The sequence below is a fragment of the Halichoeres trimaculatus genome, unplaced genomic scaffold (assembly GCF_033239565.1).
Source record: "Halichoeres trimaculatus isolate MK-OKI-2021-1 unplaced genomic scaffold, fHalTri1.1 fHalTri1_scaffold_10, whole genome shotgun sequence".
NCBI lineage: Eukaryota > Metazoa > Chordata > Actinopteri > Labriformes > Labridae > Halichoeres > Halichoeres trimaculatus.
In genome coordinates this window covers 1012005-1029543 of record NW_027437187.1, presented here as the reverse complement: position 1 = coordinate 1029543, position 17539 = coordinate 1012005, and the positions used below count along the sequence as shown (strand labels likewise).

The 17539-nt window shown below is 44.6% G+C and overlaps 1 protein-coding gene across 1 annotated transcript; it reads left to right on the top strand.

The window, feature by feature from the left end:
• The first annotated feature begins 270 nt into the window (after positions 1–270).
• On the top strand, positions 271–17094 carry panx2 (pannexin 2). The gene is made up of 6 exons (XM_074677069.1): positions 271–377; positions 4802–5414; positions 8522–9636; positions 9845–9980; positions 13977–14162; positions 14506–17094. Exons 2-6 carry the CDS (start codon positions 5186–5188, stop codon positions 14823–14825), a joined length of 1986 nt encoding a protein of 661 aa, XP_074533170.1. The 5' UTR covers positions 271–377; positions 4802–5185; the 3' UTR covers positions 14826–17094.
• Positions 17095–17539: the final 445 nt, after the last annotated feature.

The window sequence follows — 17539 nt, the reverse complement described above, 5'->3', positions numbered from 1 at the left end:
CACAGTTTCAATCAGCCTGTCCTCAGTCTCAGTGGTGAGAACACCAAAGGATGCCTGCTCCTGCAGCACCACTGAAGGAGTTTTGCGCAGATCCGCGCTCACACCGCCTGCCCCTGTGTAACGCAGTCCTGCGCTGATCCGCTGCAGCGCGCGGAGGAGAGCAGGAGCGAGGTGATGAGGAAGAAAATCTTCATGTGTTTGTTCATCCCTTGTTCCTGAGGAGGAGGCAGGGCGGGGAGGGGAGAGGAGGAGGGGGGGGGGGGGGGGGGGGGGGGGGGGTAAAGGCGGAACAAACCGGTGTGCTCGGATACATGCTGTAGCTGCTCGCCCGCACTGCAGATTAACCCTTCCCGCTCCTGGAGAGGCAGGCAGACATGGTGAGTGCATCTTTGTTGTTCCTCCTTTATAAACACATGTCTGCAGGGAGCCTGGCTGTACGGGGACGGTCCCTCCGGTGTGGACAGGTAGGCGGCTGCTGCAGGTACAGAGCTTCATAGAGACTCTCACACAGCCAGCAGCACACACACAGACACACTCACAGTCACACACACTCAGACGCGGCTCTTGATGTTTAGCTGCTGGCTGTTCGGGAGCTATCCGCTGCTCAGGTGCTGAAACGTCTCCTCATCTGCAGACAGCTGCAGCTCGCTGCGATGTAATGTCTCTGCTGGTACCGTGCTCCTCCTGATGCCGGTTCTCCCGGAGTCCTGCACCCACAGACCCGTCAGAGGAGCACCGAGCTCAACAGGAGACGAATGGGACCCAAAAATGGTCTGGTCCTGATGAAATGCTCCTGCTGTGTTTATGGAATTAGCTAATAGTCTGGGGTGATGACCAGGACGCTTCGTGTTTAATAGCGATGTGTATGTGTCGCGCTGTGTTCCCTCACGAAGATTTCACTGATCCATTTTACTCCTCAGATCCCACTTGTTTTCTGATCGTCTAAGAACCAGAGTTGGACTAAAAAGTTTTCCCCTCTTCAGTCACCGTCCTGCATGTTGTCATTGAGCATGGATTATTTTCTTCAGCGGGGGTCCAGCAGCTCAGCTCTGCCTCTTTGTACTCGTCTGTTGAGGTGGAAGCTGGGGGGATGCTGTGGCAGCCAGAGACTGTGGGATTCCCTCTCTGAGCGCTGGTGGCAGAGCCGGGCTGAAGGGCATTATCTGTTGGACTGGAGCCGTGCCAGCAGCTGACAGACAGCGGTGCAGCTTCACACTGAGCGCTGCCCCTTTAAATCCACATAATGCAAAGTTTATTTCTCTTCCTCTGTGAAACAGTGTGTGAGAATGTGGGTGAAGTTACTCTGATGGCACCGGGCTGGGTTTTGTCCCCTGCACGGCACCAACACTCACATTATGCAGCTCTTGATCAGGTTTCCCTATCATGGTTCAAAGAGATCCCCTCTGTGATAAAGATGCACTGATCTCTTCTTGTGCTGATGAAACCACTGCGTCAATGCTCTCTCTCCAGGAAACGCAGAGCACTCTGAAACTCTGGGCTTTGAGTTTAAGGATTTCGTCCATTAGCTTAGTCTCTTAGGAAGAGAGGGAAAGTGGGAGGAGTGATGGAGGGGTAATGGAGAGAGGAAGAGATGGTGGCGGGTGGAGAGGGTGAGGATCATTAGTGGTAAGGGGTGATGTATCCTCACCCCTTTCAAAGGACATTCACATAACCTTCATGTGGAATGAGCCGGCAGACTCCTGCTTATTTTGGTATTCAAACACACTGCAAAGACACACACCTTAGCTGCAGTGCGTGTGTGTTTACCTGACTCTCCAATGTGAACACACTGTACCTCTGCCGACCAGGAGGCCAGACAGAGGCAGGGGCAGGGAGGGAATCTGATAAGCCAAGTCAAAAATAGAGTGGCTGTTCCTTTCGTAAAGGGGGACAGAACATCTGTGGGAACCTGAAGCTGAATTCTGTTTCTGATCAGGTTCATGTATGAACAGCATCCAGAGGAGAATGATGCCCTTTGGTGCCCTTGCCGGATGAAAGGAGAAACACTCAGCTGGTCAGAGAGAGGATTAGTCCTCTGCCAGTTGACTGCATCACTGAGTGACAAAACACAGAAACACGGGTTTGGTGTGTAACTCACCTTTAAATACACAGTTTGATTCAGGGGGAAGAATCATCAGATTTCTTTACCTTTGTTGAGAACTTAAAGAACTTTTACCTGTCATCTGAAGTGGAGCGCTTACAGTCCAGGCTTGTAGGCCAGATTTTTTAAACATTTTAAATTAAACGTTATGGGAAAATAAAACCCAGTAATGCTGCAACCAGCTAAGATTTAAGAATAATTAACACAAAATATATACGAGTCTTCTTTTTAAAGAGCTTAATCTTCTTTTTAACAGTTTAAAATGGTTTTAGTGGGCACAGGATAAAACCAACTGTAGCCCTGGATGTCCATCCATCAGCTGTGCTTTCTACAGCACTACACAACAGCTGTGTTTGCTCGTTTATGACTTTATTACTGAAATATGGACCAAAAGGATCTTTATGCTGGTCGACAGCTGATGACTGGTTCCCTCTCAGAGTTGGGCTGTTAAAAGTCTGTCTCCAAAGTGTTGCCAAACATCTTACTGAGAGCAGGGATCTCAGACCTGTAGCTTCTTCTATGTTGTTGCAGCCGCTACAAAAGTTAAGCATATTGTGTTTGGTGCACTATAGCCTTTGGGTCTGTGTGGGCATTCAGCTCGGCATGCGTCTGCTCCACACAAAATGTCCTGCACTGGTATAAATACAAGTTCCTTTGCAGCCCCAGAGTGAGATAACAAACACATCACTGCCTTATTACCTGAGAGTGGGAGAAATATCAGTTTAAATAAGTATGAGGTTTGTAGTTTAGAAATTATTATTATTATTATTATTATCATTATTATTATTATTATTATTATTATTATTATTATTATTATTATTATTATTATCTTAAGTTATAATTAATATTTGTTTTTTAATTCATTTTTTTCATTTAATTAAAAATGTACGGTTATTTTATTTGTTTTAATTTTTTTAAATTAATTTATATGTTTTATTAATTTAATTTTTCTTAATTTTATTTATTTAATTATTTATTTATTACTTTACATTTTAATTTTAAATTCTTTATTTCAGTCTTTGATCACAAGCTGGGTTGGAAAAAGTTTTAAAAAGTTCAGCAGAGGTTAAAATGTTTATCTCTGCCTGCATTTTTTGCCAGCTCCTTAGTAGAGAAAGCAGCTATACGCTGTCCTTGAAGTCACAAAATGACATCATCACCCACTTGCATAGCTGCTATTTGTATGTCATTGACATGGAAGCTGCAGGAGAAGGAAATATTACAGTGGGAGACACAACATGAGCAAAAAGGGACCTGTCTTCTATCAATTTTTTTTATTTTTTTAATAGTCAGAATAACAACCCTCTTTCTTTATCAGCAAACGTATCAGTGATTTATTTCAGATACATAAAGTTTTTACTCTTCCATCCTGCCCTGGGATCTGCCAGCAGCAGGTTCCCGCATGCTCACTTAATCTGCATGCAGTCATCTGCTCTGGCTGCAGCTGGGGGGGACTGCTGAGCGAAGAGGACTTTTCCACCTTTGAGTGTTGGGTTTGGAACAGGGGAGGGGCCCACGGCAGCACCTGCTGCTCGTTAAGAAGTGTCACGTCTTGAAAAAGAGTCTCCAGAAGAGTCTGAAACCTTGCTAGATATAGTGACAAAGTTTCTAAGTTGGCAAACCTGCAGCAGTTACATTTCCTTTCATAGTTCCTCTGTTACTCTGATTACTCAATGCACATAATGCTGCGTGACTCATTGGTCAACACAGCTGTCAATTATGATTCTTTCAACATCAAATTACCAACTAGCAGACTTGACCACAGTGATGTTAATCCACATGATAAGAACTCACTCTGATGACAGATACATGTTTGACAAACACTTACGCCCCGTTACACGACAACGTTTCATCTGAAAACGCTAAAACGCAGTGATAAAAATCTGTGTTTACACAGAAACGCTGACGGACTAAAAATGCTGTAGTAAGCATGCTAGGCCTGCAGGTGGTGCTTTATCTGTCTTGTCCTTTTGGGAGATCTCAAATGAAGAAGAGTTGAGCCGATCATCTGGTGTATTGGGGTACTAAGTTCAAGAGTGGAGCAACAGATGCACATTTTGTTAAAAGACAGTCAGCAGATTGTGCAGCACAAGCACAACACAGTAGTTTGTGACGATCATAACAACTGTACTGTTGTCCTGTTGTATGCATGAAGCACGAAGTGGAGTGTGGTGTCATCCTATCCACTGAAAACGCCGGCTTACTGTTTACATGGGAACGGAGTCAGCAGCGTTTCAGAAAAATCTCACTTTGAGGTCATTTTCAAAAGTTTGCATTTTAGGTCGGCTGAAACGCCGTTTTTATGTAAACACAAGGCTGAAATGCGACAAAACTTTTGTGTTTCACTCTGAAACCGTTGTCGTGTAAATGGCCCCTTTTTTGGACCTGTTGGTCCAATAAAGGGCCAGGTTTTCGGCCCCTAGTGGTTTCTGACCCATGTCCTGTCTGTTAACATAGATGAGGCCAGCTTGTAAACCTGCACTGCAGCAGAGAGCTTTGACTTCACTCTTTTCTGTTTGTTTGCTATCCATGGTTTTATACACAGAGCATAGTGTGTGTGTGTGTGTGTGTGTGTGTGTGTGTGTATGTGTGTGTGTGTGTGAGTGTGACACATTAAAAGCAGACAGGTTTATTGTGTATGTACTGAACCTTCCTAACGATGCACAGCAGTACAACCCTAACTGTGTATCTGTATTTCAGGACAGGATGTGTCTGGGCTGAATAGTCTTCGGCCAGCGATCAGTCTTCTTGAGCATCACAGAGCGCCTCCTCACCTGGACTCATTCCTTAACCTGCCTCAGTGTGTGGACCAGAGCCAGGGACTGTGAGGATGGAGCAGAACTCAGAGGAGGCCGGGCCAGGAGTGTGCATCTGAACATTATGTCCACGTTTCTGCAGAGCTGTGGGAAAGTGTAGACGCCACAGAGAAGTCAGACCAAGATGACCCTCTTCTCACCCACGTATGGTGTCAGGGGCTGAAGCTGTGCGTGTGTGTATGTGCATGTGTGTGTGTTTGAGCAGAGCAGGAAGGAGTGTGTGATCTCCCCTCCGCCCTGAGGGAGATTGTAGTCCTTGGTGTTCCGGATGCAGAACATCCTCGATCAGAACTTAGACATGGCCACAGCTCTGCTAGCCGGCGAGAAGCTGAAAGAGCTGATCCTGCCGGGCTCCTCTCAGGACGAGAAGGGGGGGGCACTGGCAGGGCTCATGGTGCAGCTCAAACTGGAGCTGCCCTTTGATCGCGTCGTCACCATCGGCACGGTCATCATCCCCATCCTGCTGGTCACACTCGTCTTCACCAGGAACTTTGCAGGTGAGCCTTTCACCTCTAGAGGGCAACCACCACCCCAGTACACATCAGTTTAGCAGCAGTTGGTCCACCACAGCTGGGCAGTGTGTGCAAGAAGGTTTTATCAGATTGTAACATGAACAGCCAGCACTGTCTTTCCCCCACATCACAAGAAACAGGTAAAGGCAGTCCATCCAGATGAGTCAAAGCCAGGGCATTCAGAGCCACTCATGTGTTTCCTGTAAATGACAGTGATAAGACCAAGTGTTGGGTGATTAGGCATGGCTGTGAAAAGAGAACTGACACAACACAGAGTGCTATGAAGAGGGCAGAGAGGCTAAAGAGTGTCTGGAGACAGGAGGGGGTGGACTGGAAGGAGAGGAAAGAGAAAGGAGGATGTTTGGTGAGAGGGCAGACTGGGAGTGATGGATGGGAAAGATGTCAGTTTACTGCTGAGTCAGACTCTGCAGAGCTACAGAAACCAGGGACAGAGGGTTAAACTTTAGCAGCTGGATGACAGGGCTGTAAACACAAGCTCTCAGGTATTTCCTCACTGCTGGGTTACAGGTACACAAGTAGCACAAAGCATGACGCGTTTTTACAGCTCCTTCACTGCCAAAACAGCTCTCAGGTGGTGGAGAATAAATAAATGAAGGGAGAGCAGAGGAGGTGTCAGAGGAACCATAAGGAAGTTTTTGGGGCTCTGAAAATGTCAGTTAAAGTCACAGCAGTTGGAGTCTGACAGGTCCACGCCACGGCAGCAGGCTGTCCACAGCACCAATCCAGAGGAAGCACTGAGATTATTTTCTCCTCCATCTTCCAGCGGGGTTGGAGTCGGAGCAGGTGGTGGTTCCCCCCCAGCATCATCAAATCAATGACGTTGTGGAGGAATGTCATCGCTGATTGGCTGCCACGGCACAGCCTTCACATGAATTCGCGTCGAAAGTTCAATATTTTCAACTGAAGCGTTTAGGCGTCTGACGCACAAACGCCCCGACGCCCCAAAAGTGCCGCCCCAAATGCATGAATCAGGGCAATCAGACGCGTTTTTGCATTGACTCTGTGTGTAATCTCGACGACAGTTTGCTTTCGGTGTGGCCGTACCATTAAACTTTAGCCGTGTTTCCACCAAGCAGGCTGGTCCAGTTCATCTCGGTACAGCGCGCTTTTAGCGGCGTTTCCACTGACTCATCACGGGACAGATCCCTAAAAACCGAGACAAGAGCTGTCCCACTTTTTGGGACCCTTTCGTATGGGTGCCAGACTGAACCGATCCGCTCTCAGAAGGTGGAGCAACACACTGCAGACCGTTGATTGGTCAAAAGAATCATCACTTACCCCTACAGCGGCTGCATTTCTCCTGGTGGCTCACAGACTTCTCTGAAACAAAGCTTGATTGTTCTTTGTATCAAAGAGCTACATGCCAATCACAGAGAGGACGAAATGCTGCATGTCTTCCATCTGTGCTCTTTGTTTACTGTGTCGCATTTTTCTTCTTTGTTGGATTTATTAGCGGGGTAAACTATGTCGCGCTGCTACGGCGTCGCGCTTTTGTTTAACAGCTGCGGCTTTCGGCATACGGCTTACACGCTGCCTACCACGAGAGGGGACAGTTTGCTGTGGAAACACAAACAGGATCAGGCTTAACTGTACCAAACCGTCCCAAACCGTACTGAACCAACCTGGACTGCTTGGTGGAAACATGACTATTGAGACCATGCCCAAACTTTAACCAGTAACTTATTCTAAAGAAGAGGAGCCTGATGACTAAAGACTCCCATAGATAGGGTGGTGCACTCCCATAAACCCTTGGGAGTAATCTGGAACATTTCTGTCCTTTCAGGTTGTTTTTTGTTTTGTTGTTGGCCTTAATTTTGGTTGTGTTCCTTCACATGAAATGACATTTTGTCACGTTTCCGTCAGGTTGAATCTTGGGCTGAATCTCTGACAAATCCCTGTTTCTGTCTGTCTCTGGAAGCTAGGCTAGAGGCTGCTGCTGCTGCCCAGTCTCACCCAGACCTGGCTCTGGTACCCCATCCTGAACTCCATCCATAGACTTTATAAAATAGACTCCATCATATCAATCTTCCTGTGGAAAAGTGGGCACCACAGACGACTGTGTTTTTTCTGACCGATGCAGAAATAAAGTCCGGTCTTTCCAGCCGCACACTATGTCGTGATAAGCTAGTATTTCTGCATCCATCCATCCATTCAAACACATCTGAATCATCTTAATGAATGGTCAAATTAAATAATACTTTGGAAAAAACACTATAAACACAACCTGAAATGCCCACTCTCACTCATGACAACCTGCTATTCCCATTGGCTCAGAGTGGAGTAAGGGGATGCGAGTCCCTATTGCTCTGACATATGAAGCTATGCTGAAAAAAAGAGCGTTTTAAACAGTTTTACTGAAAACAGCCTCTTCTTCCTCTGACTTTGTGCTTTTTTTGTTGAATAACATACAAAATCAATTAATGACTTTTTCTACTGGCATTATCAGGGGATGTTAATTGTTAATTCACAAATGTATTTAACCTGCAATCTGCACTTTAGAGGTGTAGGCTAGATGATAGATTTTTAGACTCTATTCTAGGTTTTATGGGGAGCCAGAGAGGCCAGCATGTGGTGGTTTAGTGATTTTGCATCCCAGCAGAAAGCTGTCCCTAGGATTGCCCAGCTCTGTTCCAAAGGTTGAAAACAGACTCCCTGACACTCTGAGCCAGGCTCAGACTCAGATCATTTCAGAGAGGAGGGCAGTTGTTGTCAGAGACACACAGATGAATAAGTCTGAGAGATCCTCAGATTTACGCTATGAATGAAAGGATGTGAGAGAAGAAAGAGATTCTGGAAACATCGCTGAAAGCTGCAAGGCCGTCAATGATAGATAGTGTGATGCTGATCTGGTAAGTGGTTAGATTGTGACTGAACACTTAGTGCAGCTGTGTGCAGTTTAATGAATACCTCTGGTCTCATTACCTCTCTGAGACGAGAGATTTAGGATGGTAACTTGTTGGATTAAGAGGTAAGCATGTCCTTGCAGCCTCTGTGAGAAAACTTCCTGTATGTTTATCAGAGGATTGTTTATGAAGTTGGATAATATTTGAGTCTTTCTGTGTTTCCCTCAGAGGAGTCCATATACTGTTACACACCACACAACTTCACCAGAGACCAGGCGCTGTATGCTCGAGGCTACTGCTGGACAGAGCTGAGGGACGCTGTACCCGGAGTGGAGTCTCACCTTTGGCCTTCACTGTTTGAACACAAGTTCCTGCCCTACGCCCTGCTGGCCTTCGCTGGGATCATGTACATTCCCGCTCTGGGCTGGGAGTTCCTTGCCTCCACACGGCTCACTTCAGAGCTCAATTTCCTGCTTCAAGAGATTGATAACTGCTATCATCGAGCGGCTGAGGGCCGAGCTCCAAAGATCGAGAAGCAGATCCAGTCCAAAGGGCCGGGCATAACTGAGCGAGAGAGGAGGGAGATCATCGAGAACGCAGAGAAGGAGAAGAGCCCTGAGCAGAATCTGTTTGAGAAATATCTAGAGAGACGGGGCCAGAGTAATTTTCTGGCCAAGCTTTACCTTGCACGCCACCTGGCCATTATTTGCCTAAGCTCCATCCCCATTTCTTACCTGAGCGCCTACTATGCCCGTCAGAGGCAGAACGAGTTCACTTGTGCCCTGGGCGAGCCCCCTGACATCAGCAGCTACGTGGAGCTGAAGCTGAAGGTGAACTGTAAGCTGCCTGCTGTGCAGCTGCAGCGCATCATGGCGGCTGTGGACATCGCTCTGCTCTGCACCATGAACCTCATCATCCTGCTCAATCTGCTGCACCTGTTTGTAGTGCGCAAGTCCAACTTTGTGTTCGACAAACTCCACAAAGTTGGTATAAAAACACGGCGCCGCTGGCAGAAGTCACAGTTCTGTGACATCAACATCCTGGCCATGTTCTGCAACGAGAACAGAGACCACATCAAGTCTCTGAACCGGCTGGACTTCATCACCAACGAGAGCGACCTCATGTATGACAATGTGGTCCGGCAGCTGCTGGCGGCGCTCGCACAGTCCAATCATGATGCTACACCCACCGTGAGGGATTCTGGGATACAGACAATTGATCCAAATTTGGACCCCAGTGATCTGGGAGTGGGAGAGATGGCCGGGGAGCCACTGGTCATCAAACGACCTCGGAAGAAGATGAAGTGGATCCCATCGTCCAATCCTCTCCCTCAGTCGTTTAAGGTAAGGCAGCTGCCGGCTGGGTGTGTCTTCAGCTGCAGATCATGGAAACTAAAACCACTGAGACCCAAAATGTCACTGACCTCTGAAAACAGAACAAGGACTTTAAGGAATAATGTGGTCTTCAGGATTTGTTTTCATTTCTGCTTTGGCTACTGGGACCTAATCCAGAGCTGTGGTTCAATAATCTGTGTTTCTGTCACCTCCACAGGAGCCACTCACTCTGACTCGACTAGAAAACAACACCAAGCCTGAAAAACCCAAACCGCTCAGAAGGAAAACAGTTGCTGACAGCTTCATCGCACCACTTCTGGACAGCAAAAGCACACAGTATCCTGCCACAAAAGGTAGGACATCAGACTGAGGTGTTTACAGAAGTGCTCTGATCCTCACTCTTCTCACAGTGAAACAAACTTTATGCTACATTCAAAGAATCAGCATTTTTCAGCACCTGCTGTAGTTCTCCAGCTCTCTGCTTCACTCTATGGCTCACTGCTTTGTTTGTTCAGTTTTCTGTGAAACGTAGCGTGGTGCATTTACCCACTGTGCATTTCCTGACCCGCTGAAAACAGCAACTGGCCAGGGTGCAAAGTGAAGCTGCAGAACAAACTTTTGTAAAGTTGGTGGAGACCAAAACAAAGCTAAAAAAGTAACTTGACTCGTTTAAGTTGATATAGGTTGGTAAATAATCATCTGATTTATTAAATTCTGCTTAATTGAGTCAAGTCAAGTCAAGTCAGCTTTATTTATAGAGCACCTTCAAAAAGACAGCAGTCGATCAAAGTGCTGCACACAAATACAAAGAAATAAGTAAATATAACAATAAAAACAATAAAAAGACAGAAAAACATTGTAATAAAACAGTAAAAATTTAAAAACTAAAAACTAAGGTGCCTGTGTTTTATAAGAGCTCATTGATGAAACGCTAGGGAGAAAAAGTGGGCCTTCAAGGAAGATTTAAAAATCTCTTTGGTCGGGGAGGCTCTTATATGGATGGGGAGACTGTTCCACAGTCTGGGGGCAGCTGCTGCAAAGGCCCTGTCACCTCTCCACTTGAGTCTGGTTTTGGGAACCTCCAACAGCAGCTGGTCAGAAGATCTAAGGGCTCTGGTTGGGGAGTATAAATGTAGCATTTCAGACAGGTAGAGAGGGGCAAGACCATTGAGGGCTTTAAAAGCAATGAAAAGAATTTTAAAATCAATGCGAAAACGGACTGGGAGCCAGTGGAGGGACGCCAAGACTGGTGTAATGTGGTCGCGCTTCTTCTTTCCAGAGAGGAGTCGAGCAGCAGCATTCTGAAAGAGCTGAAGGCGGTTAATTGATGACTTATCCATGCCAATGTATAAGGAGTTACAGTAGTCCAGTCTACATGTAACAAAGGCATGGATAGTCTTCTCAAGATCTGCCTGTGAAAAGTAGGCCTTAGCCTTAGCTAACAGACGGCGTTGGAAGAAGCTTGCTTTAACAACAGCACTGATCTGCTTGTCAAAGTTAAAATGGTTATCTAGGATGACTCCAAGGTTCCAAACTTTAGTCTGAATGTTAGAACGCAAGGGGCCCAGATTTTCTGCAAAGCAGGCCATTGTGGGGGTGTGTCCTCCAAAGAAAATGATCTCTGTCTTCGATTCATTGAATTTAAGAAAATTTTCCCTCATCCAAGCCTTCACATCACTGAGGCAATCGAGAAAAGCCTGCACAGTGTCCTGGCCTACCGATCTTAGCGGCATGTATATTTGGACATCATCAGCAAAACAGTGAAAAGACATTTTATGCTTCTGTGTATACATCCCCAAGTGGCAACATGTACAGAAGGAAAAGGATAGGATAGGATGGATCCTTGAGGGACTCCACAGGTCAGTGGAGCCACATCTGAGGAGGTGTGGCCTAACTGAACAGAGAATGTCCGCTCTGCCAGGTAGGACCTGGCAGAGAAAAAAACACTGAAGCACCAGACCCACCTTTAGTGTCAAAATGTTCTGATTTTCTTTGTAGCCACAGAAACTTTGGACAGTACTGGCATTAGCAGAAAAAACACTCATGGTGGTAGAGGTGCAATTCTTGATCTCACCAGCAGCCATCCTACCAGATCAGAACATCAGTTAATGTCTTCTGATTGGTTCTTGTGGTACTGTGACATAGCCTGACTGTCATCATGGACTCTGAACCCTGAACCATCTCTTGAAACAGCAGCTGATTCCCACCCGGCAGCCACCACTGACAGCGGGTGACTGCAGTGCCGTTTAGACACAACATGAGCCTAACATTAACAGACTTCAGTCATAAAATATTGATCTCTGGTTGGTTTAGCTGACCAGTAATTAAAGTGCTCATTAGAGAGTGTGACCATCAAAGCAGCATCATCCTCTACTGTCACTTTGTTTGAACTTCTCATGTTACTGAACTGAACTCCCCTCGAAAACGAGATGCTGCATCTCAAGGGGTTATCCTAAATAAATTCAATTGAATTCAATTAAACTGGCTGTAAACAACAGCAGTGTAAAGAAAGGGAGTGTTTGACGGGGGTCCTTTATTGCAAATCAGAGCTGACTGTTGCTACCTGAAGAGGTTTCCTCTACAGTCTTGAACCATGGGCCCTATCTCAGTGTCCACACTCACACACTCACTGACTTTGAGGTGCATCCCCAGGGCTGTCCCATTGTCACATTGTAAAGAGTGTGAGGTCTTTTGTGCTGACCTCTTGAGCCCTTACAGACTTACCCCTAATTCACACATACAGTGTGAGCGCTGTGCTGCACAGGGCCGTAGTTTTTGGTTGTGCCAGTTCACACTGAAAGTATCTCTGCAGTGCAGCGCACTCCAAAGCAGCTGGATATGCAAGATCACAGGAGACCCACAGGTTCCTGCAGGAATCCCACCCATGACAACATACTAACATGGTAATTAATTAGTATGTTAAACTCACCTAGAACTCCCTAAACTTCAGCACCATCATTCCATGCCTTCTCCTTTCTGTTGGTGTCCTTACAGAAAGAATGTGTCGTGCCACATAGAATGATGAAGCTTTTCACCTCCAAGTTTAACTTTTCCTCGTCCATGGCATAGTATGTCCTCTTGACCTGACCTGCTGAATACTTCAAGCCATATGCTTATAACGTAGTTTTGATGAACAAGGATGAGTTAAAAAAAAAAAAAATTAACCTTTATTCAACCAGGTTAGTCCCACTCAGATTAAAAACCTTTTCATCAAGGGAGACCTGGCCAAGACAGGCAGAAGGAAAAACACTAAGTTACAGACAGGGAGCACAAAAGAGACAAAGCACAGCCAATAAAACATGAGATAATGGCTTAAAATCACGTTCTAGGAAACAACTGTTCAAACAACCGAGCTAAAACACTGGCATCTCATAGAACTAGCCTCCATGTCTTTATGATCATGACCCAGATCATGGTTCTTTATTTTGACATGACCAGATACTCTGATTGTCTGTTTTCCTGTTTGGAAGAGCTGATCTTTATAATACATTTCTGCAGAGTGCTCCAGCAAAAAACAGACTCACAGCGTAACAGCCATGAACAGCTGTTGGTGGCATGCACTGGAGACGGACTGCAGCGTGTGCTGTGTGAACACAAATTTGGAGTAAATTGGGGGTCAGCGTGGGGAAATTACCCACAGTTCACTGTAATGTGACGTGAAACCACAGAAACACAGGGGTCCCAGGGGAAGCCCAGAAACACAGAAATGTAAACTAATGGGTTAATGACACTAAAAAAAAGACATCAAACAAGAACTGCAGAAAGTAAACAAGTAAGTTGATGCTTTATAAATATGTCAGCCTGTCTTTAAGAATAAACTTACGAACAACCTTGATCTGTTTAAATCTATATATATCTTTACACATACTGTATGTGCAGTTTAAGATTTTATAGTCATATTTATTTCAGATTTGTAAATAAACTGTTTTGACTTATTGGAGCATATCAGCAATGATGTCAATGATTTAAAACTGAAACTTGTTCAATAACAATTGATGCTGCCGCTCAGGTGAGCTGATGACATGCAGGTTGTGTGAGAAGTGTGTTAGTGCTGTCCCAGTCTGGGTAACACCACTTTGAGCCCTTTCACACTCATGCACTCAGACACTTTCCAGGTGATTTTAATTGAGGGTTCAGGGGGACACGGAGATTCAGCCAAAGATTCAGAAACTGGCAAACACATCGATAATCACCACACTAACGTGTAGCGTCGTAAAATTAGTGTAAATATATAGTTCAGTGCGAACAGCCTGAAACACAGCTGAGATAGAGGTAAAGTCAGCGTTGGATTAATGTCTTCTTTCAGTTTTCTCCCTCTTTGTAAGCAGACTGTTGGTCTCCCTTCACAGACATCAGCTGTATGGAAAAAAAGCACACTCGTAACTTCTCTCTGGACGTCCACCCGTACATGCTGACCATCCGTAAGCCAAAGGTGGAGACCACAACCACAGAACCTCTGCCACCAGAGCACAACCTGGACACAGTGTACCTGGAAGGCACGCACACCATTGTTCATGTGTCTGGTGCCATCACAGGTGAGACCAACCTTTCCATCCATCTTAGCCTGCTGGTCACTCCTCATTCCGTGGTAGGATGTTGTTTTTGTTTGTCTTCTATTCCAAATACAGTACTAATGTTTGGGTGAGAGAGTGTTTTTAAATAATCCAGGTTAATGTGCTAAAGTCAACTTTGAGTAGAGGTGGATAGCTGAGCTTCTAGTTTCTAACCAAAGGAGCAGATCTGATGACTGTGATCACCTGTGGTTGAGACACAAATATAAGAAGCTGATAAAGCCACATGTTGAAGTTTAAAACAGCTATCAATACTTTAAAAGCCTTGAACCTACATCTCTCTTCTCCTACCATGTCTTCTCCTCAGAAACCAAGGTATGCTCTCCAGAATCGACCAACACTGCCTTTTCTACGATGACCCTGCCAACCACCACTTACGTCAACGGCGTGAGCCCAAACCCTCCCTCCAGCGAAGACGCTCTCAGTCCCAAGTCCTCTCCTCCTCATGGAGAGACTCTCCACCAGACGGAGAACCTCGAGTCTCAGCCTCCACCTCTGACCAGAGCCCCCACCCACCAACTGCTGAGTATACACCACACTCTATTCGAGGAAGATGAGGATGAGGAAAACCGGCGGAACAGGCTGGCAGAGAGACCGGGAGAGCTTATTGCAGCTGGGGAATGTTGAGGGTGGAGAAGGAGAGGAAAGATGATGGAGGTTTCTTTCCCACTAACATGTAGTACACACAACTTTCTGTCAACACCTGTGCTCTATAAACGAACCTCTGTGACAGATTAGGAGAACAGAGAAGATGTGAGAAGATATAAGAACAAAATGACTTTTTAATCCACTGAGAGTGGATAAAACCAATGGTTTGGGTGTTTGAAAATGTTAACCAGAGTATTAAAGAAGGAAGTGATGTCACGTTCATGTCTCAGGATGACGGTGCACGGCAACACCCTCTGATGAAACCAGCAGTGATATATTTCAACAGGGTGCTACAGGTACATTTCAAAGGTCTAATGAAAGAAAGAGCAGAACTGAAGGCCAAGTGAGCTTTCTTACAAAATGACACACACCTTATCGATGCATATCTGCTAAAGAAAAAAAAAAAGAATTTCTTCTTCAGACTCAATGTATTTTAAACACATATTATATCGCTTCGTCCCTTTATCCCACTTAGCTGAGTAGAGAGGTAGCTCACGCAATACAGTCGTTGAGATCTGCACAATTTATATGCAAAAGATCACAATATGTTTGTGGCAATAATGTATGCGCTTACTGCATTATCTTTCACTACAAGCTCGAGACACTGTATATGAGTCACTGTCTGTGGGGTGTTTAAATTACAACACTTCTCATGGTGTCATCATTGGCATTTTACTACTGGTTAGAGACCTTCACCAGTACCTGACTCTGCTGTAATTGCACGCAAGTAGTCGTAGGTCATTTGGAGAATCTTAGAAACAAACAGGAAAAAGACTCTTGATTAAAAAACGTCAGGTGCTGTGGGGAGTCTTGATGGTGAAATGCTGCTCTGAGGAGCTGACAGAGTAGTGTGACAGGTACCAGATACTTAGAATATCCCGTAAGAGTCAGTGATGTGTTTTCTTCTCCTTTGTGAAGACTTAAAGCCAGTTAAAGCCAGTTCTGATATAATGAACAGAGCTGGACTCACTGGAAAAGTGTGTGAAGTTTGTGTCCTGCTGGCTTCTTGCTGTGATGTGAAGTGAATGAAGTGATGACTAAACGTGAAATCTTTCCGTAGTGGAAGGTGTATTGCAGAAAAACACATTTATTAATTGCAGACTCCAGCCCTGGAGAAATGTCTGTCATTAGTTAGCCTCATGCTGTGCTAATGCCCGCTTCAAGGTATTCTGAAGTCCGAAGCAGACATGCATCCATAGCAAGGAGCACTAACTGAAACATGGTGACCGCACTGACATGTCAGAAAACACCTTTTGATTTATTTATTAATTTTTTAAACTTTATTGAAAGTGTAGTCCAGGGGTCTGACAGGGATGAAAATGATTTTTATGACAGCATTTCTCCAAAGTTATATCCTGCAGTAGTTCAAATCTCATTTATACAAAGATACAATTTCATCATTTTTAATTTTAAAGACAAAATCAGAATGCAGTAGTGTAGTTTATGAGTGATGTTATCAAAAAAGTTCATTATAAGGGAGCAGCTTTTAAAATCCACCATAGAAAGAGGACAGGGAGATGTGTGCTGGTACTAATGCCTACTGTTATGCTAATGGAGAAAAATAAAAGCCTCTTTTTGTATGTGATTTTTAACTTTCAAATCTGAAGATAGGAACTAAAACCATCAGCACAAGGTTTGCATCTCAATAAAACAGCTGCAATTATATTGTTCTGGGAAAACAAAGTTTGAAAAAAGAAACAAAACAGTATGGATGCATGTCCACCTTGGGCCCCAGTAGACCAACTGCAAGTCTGTCTTTTGAAGCACCTCACTTTTCACTGAATGACTGCACAAAGGGATGGCTGCCAAACACAACCTTTTTATTTTTTACACATGGTTACAGAAATCGAGGAACAGTGTGCACTGACTAACTCACCAATAAGACATTTACTGTAGAAAACCACTTCTTCTGGGGCATTCAGTGAACACACACCACCAGATAACTGGAGGCTGCAGCTGATCACCTTTTGTTATCCATGAAAGGAAATAAAAGACTTATCTCATTGAAAAGGCACAGGGTTTGGTCAAGCACACTAAATGCATCCAAAAGCACTTTAAGACTTGTAGCACGAGTGTGTGAGGGCATGTTATGTTTTAACACAGCTCTGCTTGTTTTTTTTTTTTTTTCTTGTTTTTTTTTTCATATAAAGTCTGTCACAGAAGTCTAATGTGAGTATAAAGTAGAGAAATGAGGTCTGGATAACTTCGGTTGTACTATGTGAAATGTCTAAATGAATATATAATAAAGAAACACTCACTTTCCAAATGCTTGCGACTCCAGCCAATATATGACTCCATGTACCAGAATGCAACGCGGCTGTTTGTGTCATTAGAGCGCTCTTGACGTTAACGTGCCCTTCGAATGCTCGGACTTCCCATACTCGGAGTTCGTTGACTGACTTTACTGTGGCCTATAAACGAGAGATTTGAATTGAAATGTTCATGTAGAGGAGATCTATAGCTCAACAATTAAATAAGCCACTCTGTTAATATAATATAATGTTCTGTGTATAGAAAAGTATAATCTAAAATAACGTCTAATACTTGGATCGTTTCATTTTAACGTTGAGAAAGTTGTTGGAAGACAATTACATTCGTGTTTCATTTTAATCTAAAATACTACTAAAGTTAATTGTACTATTCCATGTGAAAATATTAATTTAATTTCTTTTACAGAAACATGCCACATATTC

Coding starts and splice junctions, on each gene's coding strand:
- panx2 (XM_074677069.1), top strand. CDS start 5,186: ATGCAGAACATCCTCGATCAGAACTTAGACATGGCCACAGCTCTGCTA. Junction 5,415..8,521: donor CTTCACCAGGAACTTTGCAG/GTGAGCCTTTCA, acceptor TGTTTCCCTCAG/AGGAGTCCATATACTGTTAC. Junction 9,637..9,844: donor CTCTCCCTCAGTCGTTTAAG/GTAAGGCAGCTG, acceptor TCACCTCCACAG/GAGCCACTCACTCTGACTCG.